The sequence below is a fragment of the Papio anubis genome, chromosome 6, assembly GCF_008728515.1.
Source record: "Papio anubis isolate 15944 chromosome 6, Panubis1.0, whole genome shotgun sequence".
Lineage (NCBI taxonomy): Eukaryota > Metazoa > Chordata > Mammalia > Primates > Cercopithecidae > Papio > Papio anubis.
Window position 1 is genome coordinate 74,437,941 of NC_044981.1, and position 21,546 is coordinate 74,459,486.

At 39.2% G+C, this 21,546-nt stretch overlaps 1 protein-coding gene across 5 annotated transcripts in view; it reads right to left on the reverse strand.

The window, feature by feature from the left end:
* Positions 1 to 3,655: 3,655 nt before the first annotated feature.
* Positions 3,656 to 21,546, reverse strand: part of HMGN3 (high mobility group nucleosomal binding domain 3) — a 34,219-nt gene continuing 16,328 nt past the window's right edge. Inside the window, exons 2-7 of one of the 5 annotated variants that reach the window (XM_009205570.3) lie at positions 17,393 to 17,443; positions 10,973 to 11,002; positions 6,009 to 6,059; positions 4,701 to 4,814; positions 4,481 to 4,580; positions 3,656 to 4,138 (exon numbers count right to left, since the gene is read on the reverse strand). In XM_009205570.3, coding sequence (XP_009203834.1) covers positions 4,125 to 4,138; positions 4,481 to 4,580; positions 4,701 to 4,814; positions 6,009 to 6,059; positions 10,973 to 11,002; positions 17,393 to 17,443 — 360 coding nt within the window. In that variant the 3' untranslated portion in view covers positions 3,656 to 4,124. Of the gene's footprint in view, positions 5,305 to 6,008; positions 6,060 to 10,972; positions 11,003 to 17,392; positions 17,444 to 21,546 lie in introns of all 5 variants that reach the window. The other 4 variants (XM_003897829.4, XM_003897828.4, XM_009205569.3 and 1 more) reach the window with 4 other exon arrangements.

Below are 21,546 nucleotides of genomic sequence, written 5' to 3' on the forward strand. Positions count from 1 at the left end.
CAGTACTCACTATTTTTCCTTTAAAATTATTATAATAGCCATCCCAGTGGGTATAAAGTGATTCCTCATTACGGTTTTCAGTTGCATTTCCCTACTAATGATGTTGACTATCCTCTCATATTTCATGTGCTTATTGGCCATTTGTATCCATTTTTGGAGCAATGTCTATTGAAATCTTTTGCTTTTTTTTTCCTCTGAGATGGAGTTTTGTTCCTGTCGCCCATGCTGGAGTGCAATGGCATGATCTCAGCTCACTGCAACTTCCACCTCCTGAGTTCAAGCAATTCTCCTGTCTCAGCCTCCCTAGTAGCTGGGACTACAGTCAAACGCCCCTACACCTGGCTAATTTTGTATTTTTAGTAGAGACAGGGTTTCACCATGTTGGCCAGGATAATCTCGAACTCCTGACCTCAGGTGATCTGCCCTCGGCCTCCCAAAGTGCTAGGATTACAGATGTGAGCCACCATGCCCAGCCTAAATTACTTATTTTTAATTTAGTTTCCTGTGCTTTTGATGTCAAACCTAAGAAATCACTGCCTAATTTAAAGTCATGAAGATATACATGTAAATATCATTTTAAAACTGGGCTTTCAAAGACTTTCTCTTCTCCCATGAGGGAAGAGATGCATAATCACAAAGTTCCCTTTATGGTTTTAAGTGAGCTTAAGTCTCTATTTGGTGTTGTAAAATTGGGCTTATTTTTACTAGGGGACAGGAACATTACATTTAGATAAATAATTAAACATTTTCTTCTAAATTAAAATTATTTATGTAAAGTGCTTATTACAGGACCTTAAACACATTCTGGCTATTATTATCCTAATCATTATAACCATGCTAAGATTTTAAATCAATATTCTGCATAAAATAATAAATAGAAAATAATGAAAGTTTGGCACTCATGATAAAGGAAACACATTCAAAAAAGAGACATGTTAGCATGTGATAGCTGAGGTGAGACAGCTTTTCTAAGCGCACTATTTTTGGTCAACCTAAGGGATAGCATTTGTACCTCTAACCAACAGTTATGTCCCCTAAAATTTGGGGATAGAAACCTTCATTTCATACCTGTTTCCAGCTTCTTAATTATGTAAACACACATTTAAGGTTTTATGGGATGGTTCACCTATTGTTTGACCATTGTATCTTGACTTTTGGTTCAGATTAACTTTTCACAGAACTTACAGTTGGGGATTCCAGGGCCACATGCCCACTCTTGCTGCACCAGAATCCATGGGGTAGCCTCCAGAGAGAATTTTAAGTGTGCAGTAAATTTCAAGTGTACAAATAGTGCAACTCAATTACAGGGGGCACCATTTGACTCAAAGCGATTGTAGATTCATAGGGCTTTTATAATTCTGCAGCAAATTAGCAGACAAGTGTCTTAGAGAAGGAGAACCTTTTCCTAATTTTCTGTAAATTCACCAAAGGGGTAGCAGTGGGGCAGTGCATGGAGAGTCTCACAACTTCCATGTAGTTGAAGGTAGTGTGTCCTTATCTTTGGCAGTATATTCATCAAATCTTCAAGTTCTGGGGGACCAATTTGGGGGATCCTGCGTTATTGTGGGTAGCTGTGGTCTCTATGGTATCTGCTCATTTTGTCAACGTGGCCATGATAATATCCATATATTGTACTTAAGTAGACATCAATAGCCTATAGAACCCCTGATCTTTGTGTGTTTGATGCTATTACTAACAGTAATAATAGTAATAGTTGATGCTACTATTACTATAATAGCATACTATAATAGCATACTATTAATAATAGTAATAGCATCAATGGTTGTTATGAGTAACAATGATTTAAAACACACTGACTCCCCAATAGAAAAAGACAAAATCAGAATTCACAGAAATTCAAATGACCATTAAACAGAAAAAGTTCAATTTTACTAGTAATAGAATACATTTAAAACTAAACGTGAGGCATATTTTCATTTATTAGACTGACCAAAATGAGTGCTGGCAAAGGTGGAAAGAGATGGTATTCATATGTTGGTGATGGAAGGGGAAATTGGTACATCTTTTTTGGAGGCAGTCAAAATGTCAAATGTATATTCCCTTTGATTCAGACATTCCGCTTCTGGGAAGTTATTTAGTTGAGAGAAGAAATACATAGGTAGGCAAAGCTTTGGATACAGGCATGTTTGTATTGGCAGCACTGTAATATTAGAAATGATCTATTTCTCCAACTACAGATTGAATAAATTCAAAATAGGATAGTGATTCATTCTTTTAAAAATTATATATACATATGTGTGTGTGTGTATACATAACCCTAACACACACACACACACACACACACACACACGAGAAAGACAAAATAGACAAAATAGTGTGCAGTGATTATCTCTGGGATGTAGGAATGGGAGGAAAAAAGATTTTGACTTTTTGCTTTATGTATTATTGTAGTATTTTGTCTTTTTTTAATCACTGGTATCACTTACTTAATTTTTTAAAAAGTAAACCTAGGGAATTTATGGTTCACTTCTGGACTGGAAACTAGCCAGCAATATACTCCAACTGAGTACTAACTGTATACTGAAAATATTTTTGTAAAGTGTTCACTGGATACTAGATATTTTTCTTCGAGGTAAAGCAGTTTTTAGCATGTCCAAAACTCATGAATTAAGGTATGTTTCATACTCAGAAACCAGGTAAACTATGAACAAGATTATTCTGTATATAATACGGTTGATATATGCAGTCAACTAATGACAGACTTGGGACAAGGAGACAAGTTTAAGTTCTTAGCCCCAAAATATAATCTGGAGGAGGAACTTTGTTGATAAGCACAACATAAAAGCACCTAAGGCCCAAAGGAACAACAGCTTCTTTGCAGGAGTCCCTGAGCAGCACAGGCACTACTTGCCATCTTAAAAGATTCAAGTCTTCATTTAAGCCGAATGCCCATAATTCAGCTTTCCTGGGGTGCTCATGCAGTTACCAAACTTCTCAGGTTGCAAACAACAACAAAAAATAACACGTATAAAATAACTCCTCTGTTCCTGGCACTGCTATGTCCTTTCATAGACATAAAGACACTGTTTAAAATTCAAAAGACTCCAGCCTGGATTTTCTCCTTCCAGTAAGTCAAATACACTCCACATCTCCATTTCTTATCCTAGAAAGGAGCTCTAATATACCCGTGCCAACTCCATTCTCAAACTGATGCAAGGCTGAAACATGCTCATGTTGGGTAAAGCACTTTCAAAGCTGTGAAGTCCTCAACTGAATGCGAAGGATTTTATACAAATGTGACTTAGTATTTATGATTTTGAAAGTGGGAGATTTTCAAAGTTGAGCCTCAGTTTATGGTTTTTTTTTTTTTTTTTTTTTACTAGCTTTGATTTAGCAGAACTATATCCTATTTATAAGGATTTTAAAAAATTAGTGCTTTATGAAGTTTTATTATACAGTAATCATTGCTGGCCACTTCTGGTATAAAGTGAATTAGATGTAATTCTTCTACAGTAGCATTCATAGATGATTTTATTAAAATAGTAACGACGTTAAAGGCCAGAAAATTAAGAACCAATCTTATTTGACTTATTGGAGATACCGCTATGGCAAGGTCCATCAAAATTCTTTATATCTTCTGCAACAATAAAATGAAACACTCCCAAAATGCAGTAAAGATACTAAAAGTCAGGTATTTTGCAGACAAGTAAACCTTTTATTTTAAACCACAAATAGTCAGCAGGTGGCCACAACTATCCATGTTTCATTAAAATCACATAAAACCTAGATACAAAAGCACCACTGATTATTGCTCTAGAAAAACTGCATGAAAAATTCAAATATGCACAGTAAAAACACCACAGTATGCACAGGACTAAATTTTAAAGCAAGTGCATGGAATGCTGAATCAATCTTACACACAGCTTTCCAATATTTAACTGATATTTATTTTACTTGAGGATGATGTAAATTTCCAAAAAGCATGACTATGAGACGATAAAATGTCCATCCTTATATATTTTTGTATGCCAACTAGTAGAGTCCTAAAAAATTAGCATTTACAAAATACTTGGTAAAAATAGCTTTTAAAAGTTGTCCCAAGAGATACATAAAATCAACCCCAATTTTTCATGACAATTCATTCTCCCTCGTTATCTACAGATTCAGTTTTCTGTGCCTGTGAAAAAGAAAGGAAAAAAAAAAATATAGTTACTACTAAAACTACTATAAGCAAAGGAAATTCCACACACAAACACACAGTTTTGAACATTTGTTTTCTTTTTTTCTTCCAGCTTTACTGCAAAACCTATTTCAACTCTGAGTGAAGAAGAGACAAAGCAGAAATACATTACACAAACACTTTCTTGCATTTATTGCTTTCTGCTTTTCAAACAACCACAGAAGCCTTACCTGCAAGCTCCCACTCTTCATGATAATTTAAAAAAAAACAAAAAACGAAAAACCACCACACTACTATCTGATTCTAGTCACTGCAAACATGCAGAATTTTCTACTGTACCCTTAACTCTCACTGTTTCAATCTGCCCCTTTACTGACAGTGTGCTGGGTGGGGTGCCTCTGGAGGTTGAGACATTAACAGTTGAGCGAGAGATGTGGATCTGCAATAACATTACAGGCAATAAAAAGAGACATTAAGAACGTGCTATCACCGGCTGAAGGATTGAGAAATTTCTTTAAAGACACTGATTCAATCAGTGGGAGGTATTTATGAAAAGTACCTCTTCAGCTTTAGTTTCACCATTTTCAGATGGTGCAGTACCTTCCTTTCCAGCTTCCTGCTTTTCCTCCTTCTTCCCTTTAGCACCTCTGCTAATCTTTGCTCCAGGTTCTTTCTAACAGGGGATCAAAGCAGAGGGAAAGAGAATGTTAGACATGGTGTGATGATGGCCAAAATCAATCAGTTTCTGTCCAAACACAAGGTGAAGTACAACCATCACCATCATGGTGGCCTTTATGGAGACACGGGAGCCCAATTTTGCTGGGTTTCAGCTGAGTTGCACTGCACAAATATGAGTCTCTGTGAAAATGTAATAACAGGTTGCACAGAAAGTCCAGTGTACTTTCTCTTCTGTGGAAAACACAATGATTCCTCTCCTGGATTTGTTCAGTGGACCTCCCCTCCAGTAAGGGGAGAAGTGGTTCTGCCATGGAGACAGCAGCAGCAGGACTTGGGGAAGGAGGAGGCAGAGCTGGGGGAGAACCCAGCCAGGGGGTGGCTCTGCTGCTGCTTTCCAATGAAACCCCTCACGTGGAGACACATGGCTTGCATGACTAGAAAGCTGGGAAGGTGCCAGGAAATGCAGCCCAGATGAAGCAAAGTTCCTAATTTTAAGACCAAACAACAAAAGTGAGTTCTGTTTCTGAAATCACCTACTCACACCACTATACACGTAAGTTTCAAACAATTCACATGGGACAATACCGAAGGGTAGAGAGCAGAAAAGCCACTTTGGGTAAGTTCCCTAAGAATTCTGTATTTCAGTTTCCTCATCTGCAAAACAGGATATTTGTATCTACTTCAATAGAGTTTATGTGAAGGTCGTATGAGCAAAGCAATCAACCATATCTGCCATACTCTAAGGGCCTTATAAATGCTAGTATTACCTGCTGGCATTATTATATTGTTATTATTAGACCTCAGACTGGCTGGCAAAATCCAGTTAGATGAAGTCAGAAGCCCCTTCCCAAATTCCTCCCATAGTGAGGCAGTGCTGCCAGGGCCCAAACTCACCCCCGCTGCGCGCCATGTGAACCGCATGTTCACGAGGCTGCTGCTGCCAAACCCCCTTTGGACACGAGGCTTCTCAGAGTAACATCTCTGACTTCCTGTGCCTCACTGACCAAATGGAAAACACACTCCTATTAAGGCAGAAAACTGTGCTTTATGCCTTTAAGAAAGCCCATAACAGTGGTAACGGTTTTAGCTTGGATCATTAAATATGGCCTTTCCTTGAATGATTCTGAGGTAGGGAATTATAATTTGTTCATTGTTTAAAAAGCCAAAAGTGAGAAACAGCACTTCTTACCTTAGCAGATGTTTTTCTTGGTTTGGGTTCAGGTTTTGGTGGAGCAGGTTTCTGCAAAGATAATTTAAATTACACAAATACTGAAAAAGACAACTGTCAGCACCAAAAGAAACGCAAAAAGACTAACAAAGACAACTATCCATTTTGACAAGGCCTTGGTCATTAAAAAGTATTTCATCCTATTTTCAGCACCAGGTAACAGCATAAAGATCTCTGCATTTCATAACTATTTTCACCCTGGGTTCACAAGGGAACTGCAGGTGAGATCGAAAAGCTGACTCCTCATTCCCTGGTCCAGAATAGCTCTCCGGGAACAGGTCTAAGCTTCTATCTCCTACGTGTCTGTTCTTCCTTTTATCACAGCACAGCAGCAAGAGGGATGACTCAGGCCCGTGGCCAAAGGACTCAGTGAATTCAGTTGCACTGGCCTTCCTAACAATCTAGAAATCACAGCACAATCACTAGCAAAGCCCAGCTGGTAATGAAGACTGCTGCCTGTGAAGTATTTCAAAATCACTTCCAAATCCTTCCACTTCTGATGTAGATTTCAAGTTTCTGTTGCCAAGCTTCTTCCTACTTTTATTCTCTCCAATGCCAGCTCAAGGTGAGAATCTTTTGCCTAACCAGATATGCTGGGCTCATTTGTCCCTAGAGGTTTTCATTGAGAACATAATTATAATGATAAAATGTCTACTGTTAGCTCCCAAAGTTTAAAATTTTTCACAGATATTATTAGCCAAAGAGTCCCCTAGGAAACTATTTTTTCCTGCCTCATGTGGTCCTCCCTCCAGTTCCCATGAGCAGCACTCACACACCGTGTGACCACGGTCCCTCTGCCACACAATGCTTCAGCCCTGGCCAGCTTCCCAGGGGCCTGAGACCAGGTGGCACATGCGGGTAACTGGGGAAAGATAACCATTTGACTCCAGGAGTTTTCTGTAGATACTTTAGGGCAAATATTTCTCTCATAGAACTAGAAAAAAGTGTACATCTCTCCCGGCACTAGAATGGTTTTAAAATAGAAAACACTGGCCAGGGTCTCCCCCTGTGGAGAAAAATACATGTTCCTCCCTACTGCCTCTAGGTAATTCAGGTTCACACTGAATCTGCCCCTTTTCATCAAGTGCATAAAGGGAAATTGTAGACAGTTCGTTTTCAGAAGATTGGCTGTTAGAAATGACCTTTCAAATAAAAAAAAAAAATTGAGCTTGAAAAGTAAGAGATGTTTTTATTAATCTTCTTATCACCCTAAATCTGCAGCCCAAATATAGCAGCTTTCATGGTTCTTACATTTTCAGAATTTAAAACATTTTGTCATCCTAAGCTTTGATATGCTGTATTAATATACATGTTTTCTCCATTTACAGTAAACAATTTCCTTTTATATTATTTTCTGTAGGGCAGACCTTTCCCTGTGACCCAGCATTCAAGTGTTTTGATGGGACCAGGAAATGAGGTTTTGAAGTCCGTAATCCTGCTGGCCTCTGAGGAGGCTCTGTTTCCGTAGCACAGGGAATGATCTCAGTGGAAGGTGCTTATATTGCTGGTTTCTGGTGCTCAGGAAAAGCTTCGTTTTAAATTTTGGTTTTCATTTGACTTACAAGGTGTGTTCCCTTAACTGCCTGGAGATTCACAACAGCAACCCCAGCTCTTAAGTCCTCCTAGTGACTGACACGTCTTCCTGATATGGTTTGGCTGTGTCCCCACTCAAATCTCATCTTGAATTGTAACTCCTACAATTCCCATGTGTCGCGCGAGGAACCCGGTGGGAGGTGATTGAATTACAGGGGTGGGTCTTTCCTGTGCGGCTCTTATGATTAGTGAATGAGTCTCATGAGATCTGATGGTTTTAGTAACAGGAGTTTCCCTGCACAAGCTCTGTCTCTCTTCGCCTGCCACCATCCACGTAAGACATTACTTGCTCCTTTTGCCTTTCTCCATGATTGTGAGCCTTCCCCAGCCACATGGAACTGTAAGTCCAATAAAACCTCTTTCTTTTGTAAATTGTCCAGTCTTGGGTATGTCTTTATCAGCAGTGTGAAAATGGACTAATACAGTAAATTGGTACCAGAAGAGTGGGGCGCTGCTGAAAGATAACTGAAAATGTGAAAGTGACTTTAGATCTGGGTAACAGAAAGAGGTTGGAACAGTTTGGAGGGCTCAGAAGAAGACAAGAAAATGTGGGAAAGTCTGGAACTCTCTAGAGACTTGCTGAACGGCTTTGACCCTTACTAAAGACTTGTTGAATGGCTTTAACCAAAATGCCTATAATGATATTGGCAATGAAATCCAGGCAGAGGTGGTCTCAGATGGAGATGAGGAACTTGTTGGGAACTGGAGCAAAGGTGACTTGTTATGTTTTAGCAAAGAGACTGGCAACATTCTGCCCCTGCTCTAGAGATCCATGGAACTTTGAACTTGAGAAAGATGATTTAGGGTATCTGGTGGAAAAAATTTCAAAGCAGCAAAGCATTCAAGAGGTGTCCTGGGTGCTGTTAAAGGCATTCAGTTTTAAAAGAGACACAGAGCAGAAAAGTTTGGAAAATTTGCAGCCTGGCAATGTGACGGAAAAGAAAATCCTATTTTCTGAGCTGAGGAGAAATTCAAGCAGGCTGAAGAAATTTGCATAAGTAATGAGGAGCCAAATGCTATGCACAATACAATGGGAAAAATGTCCCCAGGGCATGTGAGAGAGCTTTGCAGCAGCCTCTCCCATTACAGGCCCAGAGGTTTAGGAGGACAAATGGTTTTGCGGGCCTGACCCAGGGTCCCAGGGTTCCTCTGCTGTGTGCAGTCTAGGGACTTGGTGCCCTGTCTGCCAGCCGCTCCAGCTGTGACTAAAAGTGGCTAAGGTACAGGGGCTGTTGCTTCAGTGGGTGGAAGTCCCAAGCCTTGGCAGCTTCCGTGTGGTGCTGAGCCTGCGAGTGCGCAGAAGTTAAGAATTGAGGTTTGGGAACCTCTGCCTAGATTTCACACGTATGGAAACACCTGGATGCCCAGGCAGACGTTGTTGCAGGGGCAGGGTCCTCATGGATAACCTCTGTTAGGGCAGTGCAGAAGGGAAATGTGGGGTTGGAGCCCTCACACAGAGTCCCTACTGGGAAACTGCCTAGTGGAGCTGTGAGAAGAGGGCCACTGCCCTCCAGACCCCAGAATGGTAGATCCACTGGCAGTTTTCACTGTGTGCCTGGAAAAGCCACAGTCACTCAATGCCAGCCTGTGAAAGCAGCCAGGAGGGAAGACGTATCCTGAAAAGCCACGGGGGCGGAGTTACCCAAGACCATGGAAACCCATGTCCTGCATCTGCGTGACCTGGATGCAAGAAAAGGAGTCATATGAGATCATTTTGGAGCTTTAAGATTTGACTGCCCTGCTGGATTTCAGACTTGCACGGGGTCTGTAGCCCCTGTGTTTTGGCCAATTTCTCCCATTTGGAAGGGTGGTATTTACCCAATATCTGTATCCCCATTTCACCCTAGAAGTAACTAACTTGCTTTTGATTTTACAGGCTCACAGGCAGAAGGGACTTGTCTTGTCTCAAATGAGACTTTGGACTTTTGAGTGAATGCTGAAATGAGTTAAGATTTGGGGGACTGTTGGGAAGGCATGTTTGGTTTTGAAATATGAGGACATGAGATTTGGGAGGGGCTGGGGGCAGAATGATATGGTTTGGCTATGTCCCCACTCAAATGTCACCTTGAATTGTAACTCCCACAATTCACATGTGTCATAGGAGGAACCTGGTGGGAGGTGATTGAATTATGGGGCAGGTCTTTCCTGCACTGTTCTCATGAAAGTGAATGAGTCTCATGAGATCTGATGGTTTTAAAAATGGGAGTTTCCCTGCACAAGCTCGCTCTCTCTCTGCCTGCTGCCATCCACGTAAGATGTGACTTGCTCCTCATCTTCCACCATGATTGTGAGGCTTCCCCAGCCACATGGAACTGTAAGTCCAATTAAACTTCTTTCTTTTGTAAAATGCCCAGTCTTGAGTATGTCTTTATCAGCAGTGTGAAAACAGACTAATACACTTCCTTATGAGACTCACGTGAAACACTGGCTCGCCTGATCCAAACAGCTGTATTTCCGAACTTGTGAGTGGTCCTAATACCTATTTTTGCTTTGATTCCCTATATTGTACCAGACACAGATTTGGGTTGAGAATGAAATCCATGCTTTCCTGAAGACCAAAGTAGCATGAAGCTTCTGTAATAGCTAGTATGAGGATATACTAATATAGTGTCAGTCAAAATACCAGTGCGTTTCCCTCTACCTTCTTAGTGGAAAGCCTGGGCTGCAGGAATTTTAAACAAAATCCTCCGCTGGAGTCCAGCTAATCTCTTAGCAGGGTAGCGAAAGAGAAGAGCATAAGAGCCAGTACGGAGCACAGGCTGATGAGGAAGAGCTGGAGGATGTCCACCTTGGAGGTTCAGCCACATCTGCGCATCTCAGCTTGTATTCTAACCCCACAAGAATTTACTGGCTCACAGAAGGAGACTCCAAATAGCGAAGTAGAATTATTACTGTTACAAAGATTCTTAAGGTCTGAAATGAGGCTACAATATATGGATTCAGACAACTTTCAGAACATTCTCATATAAACATTGTAAAGTATGAGTTGTGGACAGAGAATCAGAATTCTGTCCACTTCAGCGCATCACAGGTAGAATCTGAAGACTGGAACTTTGCCTAATACACTACTTTTGTGTCAGAGATATAGCAATGTCAAACAACATCCTGCTTTATATCCTTCGTAATGGGGCTGGCCACTGTCTGACACATTTGATCAAGTCAATTGCTTGGTAACACTGGTCAAATTTGCTAGATGTGAGGACCCTAGGTAATTTTCAAAAAGAAAATAAACTCATGGGAAACCATCTTAATCTTCCTTTTGCTGCTTCACTTTGGACAAAGGGACCATGTACTCATAAGAACTAACGCTGAAGTGGTTCTAAGGTACTTACCGCCGACAATCTGGCAGACCGTCTTGTGGGCTACAAAGGGAATGGAAAATATACATATTTTTTGGTGATTATACAAAACGAAGTTGATTTTTAAAAATCTATTCTTAATATACCTTACTTTGTTGAATGACTATAATGTATGATTCCCATCACCTTCTCCAGGTAAGCACAATGAAACATATCCCAAGTCCCCTGGGCACCATGACACTCAAGAGGAAGTATTTCTAAAAAGGGGTAGGTACACTGTTCAAATAAACAGCTACTCCCAACTCAGGGTGTGGTGAATAAGTAAGGGAAATGAAGATCAATTTAGGCTTTATCCCGAATTAAAACCTCTACTTTTATGACAAAATCAACAGCAAGAACATTGAGGTGCTATTTAAGAGCTAGTCTTCAGTCTGACTCCAGCTCCTTAAAAATGGAACTAAAGCTTTTAAGTTAATACAAGAAGAGACTTATGCAATTGTGTAGAAACCAAAATAGCAGGAGTTCCCCATCTTGCTGCTATGTTAGAAATGAAAATGATTACAAATCTTGGCAGTTAACTAGAAAGCCTTCTTTTTACCGATAACAAAACAAACACATTTATCTAGTAGTATACGTTCAAAGGATTTAACTAGAATTAAAAGTGCATTAATTTTTTCTTTTAATTTCAAAGTTTAGAAAATTTACAGAGAAATTGTGTAGAGATTGATATTTTGGGGAAATCTTTTTTTCTTCAAGGATATTACAAGTTAACAGCAAATGACCCTGCAAAGAAAATCTAAATTGAAAGAACTGTCCTAGGCATTTCAGCAATAACACACAAAATTGATATTCTACTTACCATCCAACCTACAGTGGCTCCCCAAGGGATTTCACATTGTAAAAGTATAACTGCCTTTTTAAAAAAGTGCTCCAGAAATAAATACTCCATACTTTTTGTCTGGTTAATTCACTGCTCCATCTCCAGTACAGTAGTGTACTGGCCAACATACAGTATAAACTCAGTATTTGCTGAATAAATGAATCCAAGCCTTTCCCTAGTTCTCACTTCCTCATGCAGAATTTGCCTCAGTATAATAGCTTAAATGTTTCAAATAATTTTTCCTAAGGGGGACAGCAAAAATGGTCAGTAGGAACCCATGCCATAATTATGAGGAATCACGGAATTCTTGAAGTGGGGCTAAAGTCAGTCTAGGTCAGCCAGTCAGGCCAAACTGGAAGAAATATTTCTTGCCATCTCCACATCTAAGAACTTTCTTGCTGAAAATAGCCAGAGAAGCTAAACTCATCTTTCTTTAAACTACAGAAGGAAATGAAGGGCCAGAGCTTCCATGAATACTTTTAACCCTGGGGTCTCGAGGAAAAATCAGAGCTGGACTTAAGGCCAGCTACGAGAATGTGCTGAGAATGAGAGGCTGTGCAGGTTAAGTGGTTGGGTGGGATACACTCGCTGCACAGAGTAAAAGCATGTAAGCTCAGCACATAGCCCTGTGAATTAGTACAGGAGGAGTGTGTGTCAGATTCTCCATAGGAACTACAGTGCCTGCTATGGTTCTCAAGGGTGTATTCCTGACAGTGCACCCACAAGTCCCTGGGAACCAGAATCCAAATCCTGCAATACTTTTCCCAGGATGGTTAACTGTATTGAGTATACTGAAGAAAAGGCAACATTTGCAAGTAAACCGGGCAACAAGAGGGTATCTTGTGTTTTTTTAATGTACTTTCTGAGCATAGAGGAGAAAAGAGCACCTTCCAATTACCCAACAGAGCTCAGCTCTGAAGCTTCAGTGTGGCCTCAAGGACAACCCATGTCTGACAAACTACAGCAGGCAGAACAACACCTTCCAAGATGAAAGTGGCAGTCTCCCTGCTAAAGAGAGGTCAAAGAACCTTATCTGACTCCCTCTCCACTTGATGTCAACTCATGTGCACCACGTTGGTCTTGCCTCACATTCACTTCATCTGACTCATGTCTCCATCCCCTCTTGCACAGGACCACCTTCTCTTGTATTTCTGTGGCTCCAATATGTAGCAGGGGCCCTCAATAAGTGTTGAGATGAACAGAAGGGGTAAGCACCAGAAACATACAGCAACTGTGAACTTGTGGGGAGGGGAAGAAGTCCTAGAGCCACTACTCAGTTACTCTTTAGTTTGGGGCCTGAAAAGGGGCCAAACATGTTAGCCATAACTCAAAACTGCCTCCCTATCTGCCATCTAGTTGTCTTGAATAAAATCTCCATGAAGTGAGGCAAAATCATGAGAAAAGCTCCCCAACTGTGACACTGTTGTTCCTCTCCATGTGAACACCTGAACATGCTGAATAGACTAAGTGATGCCAGAGAGCTCTTTGGGATTTCCAGAGACATTCCAATCTAAGCACTGCTTTGCAGAGCCTAACAGTTGTTCTGATTCAAAGGACTTAATACCTTTTAAAAATTCAGGTCCAGTACAGGAGTTCCAAAATAAAAAGCCTAGGAAATTAATGAGGGGGAAAAAACAAAAACAAAAAAAAAAAGCCTAAGCTGTAGCCAGTCCCTAAAAATCCTATCTTTTATTATAAAATCAATTTATGACTTGCTACCTAAAATTTCCCAGCTCTTCTTTCTATGCCATTAAAAAAGACCTTTCTTACATTTTCTTTTCCAGTAGCCATCATAAGACATTTTCATTTTCACTGCAAACAGTGGAGGCTGAGATGAACGTTTCACTCACAGTCAGCAGTACTGATTATGCATGCAAGTATGGACACCTTCCTGGAAAGTTCCATCAGCTTTCACAGCCTTAAAATCTATAAACTATGGGACTATATTTATTGGATATGAAATAGATGAGACTGCTATTTTTTCCCTGTTAAAACACTAACATGTGAAGTACTCATTTGAGACTCAGATTGGGTGGGACTGCTAAGGAAAAAAAAAAGATATTAAGAATTTCTCTCTCTTTTTTTTTTTTATTGTGAATCCTCAGGAAAAGTGGTCCAGAGACTGCTCCTCAGCACTTCTCTGACATTCACTATTCCCCTTCCTTGCTTTGTTTTTCTTAATTGCCAATATCCAATTATTTTACTACCTCTCAGGGAGGGAAGGAGGGCTTTTAGAATGAAAAATCATCATTGATAAATATGACAAACAGATATGACAAATGTGAGGGTTTGTCACTACGGTATATAGGTGCTGCTGGTCACAATGGAATTATCCCATAGGCATCATCCCATAGGCATGATCATCCTTTAGGTTGGGGAAAATTCTGGTGAAGCCTACTCTGAAAGACATGAAATCTTCTACTTTAATATCCTGGTTGCAAAAGCAACATAGAAGTCTAATCTCCCAATGACAAAGTACACGGGGATAGCTACATTCAATAGAATTACTGTACTTTGCTGGATACTGCTTGAAACACACGGACCATTCCTTTGGAATGTGGGAGTATTTTTATTTTTAAGAGATTTTTTTGCTCCTGAGCCTGACCATGTACCTCCAAGCAAAACCCAAAAGTCAAGTTGCTTCTATTAAAAAAAAAAAAAAAAAAAAAACTTAAAAAGAAATTGCCTTCTTTTCAAAACTGGGAAGTAGAATAGTTTGTACCTCAGAGCCTTGGCTGGGAATAGACAAGACAGAAAAATGGATACTGGATTACCAGATTTTTAGGACTGCCATAAAAGGGCCATAGGGATAACGGATTTTGGAGCAGGAGATGCAGATATCTATCCTGGTTCTGCTATTTACAAGTTCTAATACCCAGGGAAAATCACGTTTCTCTGAGAACTTTGCTCTAGTTAAAATAGGGATAACATCTGCCAATCTGTCCTCCAAAATAGCACTTCTCTGACATTCACTATTCGCCTTCCTTGCTTTGTTTATCTTCATAGTTAATATTCAATCATTTTATTTTACTCTCTCTCCCACTAAAAGGAAGTGCCATGAAAGCAGGGATTTTTGCTTGTTTTGTTCACTGTGGGATCTGGAGAGCTTAGAACAGTGCTTGGCACATTATAGGTGCTTATACATTTTTATCGAGGAATAATCTGCTTCCTCTCATTTTAGAATTACTATATGGACCAGACAAAATAATGGATGTAAAAGGGTTTGTAACTGTTGATGGTAATGACTATAATGTATTATTTTGGTTGTTTACCTTCCAAGTCCCCTGAAGTACTATCTTCTGCACAATGCCTTCTAATATGGCAGTGGAAAAGGATTTTCAAAAGAGAATCCCCCTTAGTAACTGTTACCCATTTACCATAGTCAAGATGGTGCATATTCGATGACATAACTGAAAAATTCAGTCAATCCAGTGGGAAAGAAAAAAAAAATCAATATACTGACAGTTTTTACCCGAAACCATCAGCAAACTAACTGACCTTTTCACTTTTTAAATAACTGTGTTGATGTTCTGAAGTCATTATCATGAGTTTTAATCTGGCCTTGGCTTAAATGACAGGTAGAGCCTTGTTAAGAAAGCATTTTTATTAACAAAAAATATATAAAATACATAGAAATGATATAAAATAAAATATAAAAATAACAAAAATAGTAACATAATAAAAAAATTAGCCAGGTGTGGTAGCATGCAGCTACAGTCCCAGGCTGAGATGGGAGAATCACTTGAGCCAGGGAGATAGAGACTACAGTGAGCTACGATCTCGCCACCTCACCCACGCCAGCCTGGATGACAGAGTGAGATGCTGTCTCAAAAAATAAAATAAAATAAAATAAAACAAAATAAAATAAAATGTATAATACAGCTGTACAAAACCACACACATATCCTTTATATATATATTCTCACCAGCTTGATTTGCTTTTGGTGTAGTGGAATTGGGAAGACAATCAAAGATTACTGGGTGCCATGGTGTTCCTAGGTTTTCTGACTGACAAATCAATTTAAATGCCAGTCCCTAAGGAAAAACCCAAATGCTTTTGTTTTGGCGTCCAAATCTTAAAAACATTAAGGTTAGTTATACTTAGCCAACTGTTCTAAAAATCACATTTTGCCATTTCCCAAGAAAATTCAAGCATTTATCACTTTTTGGTTGGTTCTTATCATTTTTTGGTTGGTTCTCGCATATGTGTGGTGACTGTGCTTTGGATAAAAAACTTCATGATTATTCCAAACTCTGTTAAACAGTGAATGCTAGGTACATGGATCATGGGGACAGACGGTTTTGTTTGTTTTGCTTTTAACTTATTTCTTTATAGGTTCTGTTGAAGATTTTCCACTTGGCAGAATGAATTTCCTTGTACAAATCTTGTGCAGGGGTTTTGGTATCATGACAAACTCCTCTGAATTATTAACCACATTATGAATCACCCAATCAAAGAACCTGTAACTAGATATTGTTTTTGTCTCACTCATGACCCCTTTTAGTTGATAAGTTCAAGGGTAACAGCTGCAGTTTTCCACCTATTCTAAAGCTCTGTGCAAAGGGAATGATTGCCATCAAAGTTATATCTCATTTCCTACTGTTTCGCCCATCTTTTTTTAGAGGTTCATGGTAATAACCACAGAGGGTCAAATCCAAGAATCTCTTCCAAGTTTCTGGACTTTTGGAGGTTTCTGAATTTTAATACAAAATATCTTTGGATCATTGCCTAATTAAGTATCCTAATATCCTAAGAGTAATTTCATTAAAAAAAAAAAAAAAAAGCTTTAATATTTTGACACATTGTATCCCTCTATAGTTTTTTTTTTTTTTTTTTAGATGGAGTCTCACCTGTTGCCCAGGCTGGAGTGCAGGGTGCTGACCGGCTCACTGCAACCTCTGCCTCCCGGGGTTCATGCCATTCTCCTGCCTCAGCCTCCTGAGTAACTGGGACTACAGACGCCCGCCTAAATTTTTATATTTTTAGTAGAGATGGGGTTTCACTGGGTTAGCCAGGATGGTCTCTATCTCCTGACCTCATCATCCGCGTGCCTCAGCCTCCCAAAGTGCTGGGATTACAGGCGTGAGCCACTGCGCCTGGCCTATAGTTTTTGATTTTAGAGATGATCCTTCTCAGGCAAAATATTCAGAACCTAAAAACTGATTTATAATCTACTCATTAGAGCATAGAATTTATGAGATCTACAGTCTTTCATTTTCTTGCTGTGAAAGGCAGACTTTGTTCTCCTTGATGAATTTACCTACTATATTACTCTTTGCCCAGAAGGAATTCTCAGTATCTGCTTTAACGGAAAGCAGGGCTGATAGGTAGAAATATAAACAACACAGTAAGTGGAAAATGCCTCATCAATATATCCAACTGAAACAAATCTAGGCCAAGCGAGACTACATATAGACACTTATCGCTGTTTTATGTAGTCTTAACAACCTTGTTCATTCATATTAAACTTTGTTCATATGATTCTCCCCATTTCATTCAGATGCAGACAATCCTAACGATATTAAACATTTTAATGTAAATAATTAAATATAGGATGTCAAAGATATACTTACCTCCTGTTTAGTTACTTTGGATCCATCTTTGCCCTCTGTATTCTCTGGAGACTAGAAAGAAAACATTTCAGTGAATTGTATTTAAATTGGAAAACACATATCAGAAAAATGTTTTTAAAAAGTTACCTCATTCCCAGGACAAGATAAGCCAACAGATTTTTTTACAGAGAAAAACTAAGTTACAACAGGGTATGTCTTGTACACACCTACGTGCATGCATGCACACACACAGTAGATAGCTGCGTAACTGCTGCTCGACTTTTAAAGCAGAAATGGTGAAAGAATGATGCGATTCCCTGTTCTCAATGTGCATTCACCCTAAGCAACTTTCATTTATCTTTGACGATTCCAGTTAAAGAACAGGGGCCAGAGGTCAGTGGCAGGAATGCCTGGGAGCCACCCTCTTGTTCCACTTGCTTCTTCCAGTCACTCCGTTCCTTTAAGATAAGGACAGGACGCTGGTAAAGCCCAGGCCAACCACAAAAGCACATTTTCATCCCATCTTTGCCTAGCCTTGATTTCTAGCCCATTTCTTGATATGAACTGACAAATTTATCATAGATTACTATTTTTCCATTATCAACTCCAGTATCTCTACTAAACTCCCAGCCTCGGCATGACAGCCAGGCTACGTGCCACCCACAGCTGATTTATTTCCAGGTTTTGATCCATCCCCTGGGGCGGCACCTGTCTCCTCTTGTGACAGCTCAAACCTGACTCCTTTACAGGATGTGTATACTATGGGAAAAAAACATACCTTATAGTTTCTTTATTTTTAAAGTAAAATATACTTTGGATTTGTTGGACACTCCACATGTCCCAATATTTTTTATTGGCTAAGTTATTAAATAATATTAAAACAAACTAATTAGAAAACTAGACTAACATTTTAAAACTACATGAAGTTGGAAAGTGAATACTCAGTCTCTATGGCACAAATAGGCTGCTGATCTGAATAGAGCACCCGTTAGAAAAAAATACAAATAGCAAACTGACATTTGACACGATGTTTGGCTCAGCAAAATAAAACGGCTACGTGGTAATGCCTCATCTGATAAAATGAGAACAAAATTCAAGAGATCATAAAACCTACTGTTTGAGGCTAGTGACACTGTAAATTAATATAATCATTTCAAAGAACAATTTGGCAATATGAAAAAGACAGAGAGGACTAATATGATGACCTAGTAATTTCAATTTTGGAATCTGGACTCAAAAAAAGAAACTCTTCGTAAAAATATGGCTTTATTTGTACTATTTCTAATATGGAATAAGTGGAAGCAATTCCTGTATCAGTAAATAATAGAGAAATGATTAAGTAAACTATTATTTGCATATTTATGTAACAGTGAATGGCATTAAAAAGTCAGGCAATGTGAATACATGAAAAGTCCACATAAAATAATGCTAAATTTAAAAACTTAGGTCATAAAAAAAGTATGCAAAACAAAGGTCCTAAGCATACATAAAAGTCTTTAGGAAAGACAAAAGCTTTTCTTCAACGCAAAGGACCCAGAGACCTTTCTCTATTCCTGAGAGCTGCCTGTTACCCATAGCCTATCATATGCCCTCTTTCCAGAACCTCACATGTCATGGATTTCTCTCTTGTTTCCAAATCAACCATCTCCCCTCCTCCATGGAACCTTCTCCACTATGAAGAAACAGTTTTCTCTTTTTTGTTCCCCACTCTCTTGCACAGGAATATTTCATTCATTGATCTTGTGTTAATCAGTCAGTTGTGGCAAAATCTTAGTCTGAGCATACGAAGATAATTCCTAGGTGGGCCACTGGTCTTTGTTCACTTCCATGGCTACAAACTCAACCCTTCTGGCTACGACAGATCCTTGGTTGTCTAGGAGTGCTGGGCTTTCATTCAGACCCGTCAGGTCACTCAGTAGATTTCAGTCTAGGGTACTCTTTACCTGCAATTGATAGGCAGTTAACACAGCACTACATAGCTATTATAAGAAAAACTGATGTTAATGACATTATTTTCATATTTTTCTATGCAGTGGATTAGTGACAGGCAATATGATGGAGTTCAATCTCTAAACACTGACCTAATAATGTTTGTATGGGATGCAAATTATTCAAAATAGAGAAACTTGGAAAGGCACTGTATAAAAAAAAGCAGGTACATTGAAAATGTGAATGCCTTCAGATGAATGAACATAAGGCTCTGGATGTGAAGAGTTAGCCAAGCTGATTTCTCTGGCAATCTCCCACAACAGCTTTCTATTAACAAGCATTTAATACATCTGCAGTCAGGAACAATCCATCTTTACCGGGGATCAGTGTGATACAATGGTATGAATGCAGGATGTGAGCTCAAGACACCTAGCTGGAATCTTGGCTCTCTACCTAGAAGCTGTATGATCTGGGACAGTGACTTGATCACAGTGGCTCAGTCTCCTTCATCCATGATAGATGATAATGACAGCTAACTCAAAGGGTACTGCTTATGATCAAGTGAGATACTGGAGAAAGCATTTCATAAACTGTATATTGTTATACAGAGGTTATGCGATAAAAAAGATCTTTAGTCTTCTGAATTATACAGTATGAAACTATATTCAACAGAGCCTTAAACTTGAGCACATTTCCTTACATCCAGATTCCCTGCAAACTGGTTATCTGTTTTTGCTGCGCAGAGTAACAGGTAGACTATTTTGGAAAGACCTACCATTATAAGCTGTCTTATCACATAACCCTCTCCATCAATTAACACTAAGCCACAGGCCGGAGACAGGAAGGAAGAGAGCGTGGTTTTAAGGGATTAAAACAGAAACCCAAAGCTTTTTGTGCCAAGGGATTGCGAGGAATAAAAACAAAGAAAAGGGGGAAACAAAAGGTTGGGGGTGGATATAGGGGATCTCAGATGTACTTCAACCTTCTGGCAGGTGGATGTGAAAGATGAGGAGAGTTAGATGGGATGCAGGGACTGCCAAGGCAAAGGGAGCTCTTGCTCCATTCTCCAAGACACAACAGGCTTACACTAATCCAGTTTGAACCAAGAATGGTCAAGAGGGCCCAAATCATGGTCAAATAAAAAGGTGTCATGCACATATCCATCTCTGCAAGAGATGTTTTAACTTTCTGTTGTTAGTTTCTCGTGCCTTTTAAGGAAGCTGCTTATGTGAGGATACTCCTGTATGTTCTCTTACCCTGTACCAGCCCTAAGCTTTGTTTCTTATCCCCTCTGGCACACCCCAAGAAGGAAAACAATGGGGAGTGGGGAGGGAAGGAATGCTTGCTCAATCAGATTTTCAGACTTAAAAATAATAAACAATATAGTTAACTAACACTTATACAACAATATGATACTTAAAAGAGACACCAAAAACTCAAGGATATAGAAAGCATGAAAATAAAAGGATGTTGAAAAAATATATACTTAGCTAAAATTAAAAAGTTGAAACAACCTAAATATATGTCATCAGGAGGATATATACACTGTGGTATATAATAAAATAATATGTAGCAGTGAACACAAATGAACTGTGTGTATGCACATCAACAGAGATGAATTGCACAAACATAATGTTGGGCAAAAAAGGGAAGTCATGGCATGATTTTAAATAAAGTTTGAAAATACAAATACAAGGAAAGTCTATAAAGAAAAGCATAACAAATGATAACTGCAAAATCATGACAGAGGTTACCTTTTGCTGAGGAAAGGGAGGGTAATTTGACTGGGAAAGACAAAGTCATTGGTAAGAGGTATATTCCTTAAGCTAGATGCTGGTTTATTATTATGTAAATCATATTTATCTAGATACTACATATGCATGTTTCATATTAAAATGTTTTTGATTCATACAAAATAGAAATTTTGAAGCAAATAAAAGCAGGTTCATTAAAATAAAAAACTCAAAACATGGATAAACTCTAGACCAGACACAGCAGGAACTGCCATAGACTGCTGAGGAATTAACCCAGAATGCAACAAAGAACAACAAAAGGATGAACAAAAGAGAGGTTAGGTGACGTGGTTAATTGAGAAGCTCCACAACCGTCTAATAGGCATTTCAGAAGCAGAGAAAGAGGTTATCAGTAGGAAGGAAAAGACACAATGACTATATTCCCAAAGTAAAGTCTTGACTCTCCGATTTGAACACTCACACCAAGGAACAAAGTGAAAACAAATCAAAACG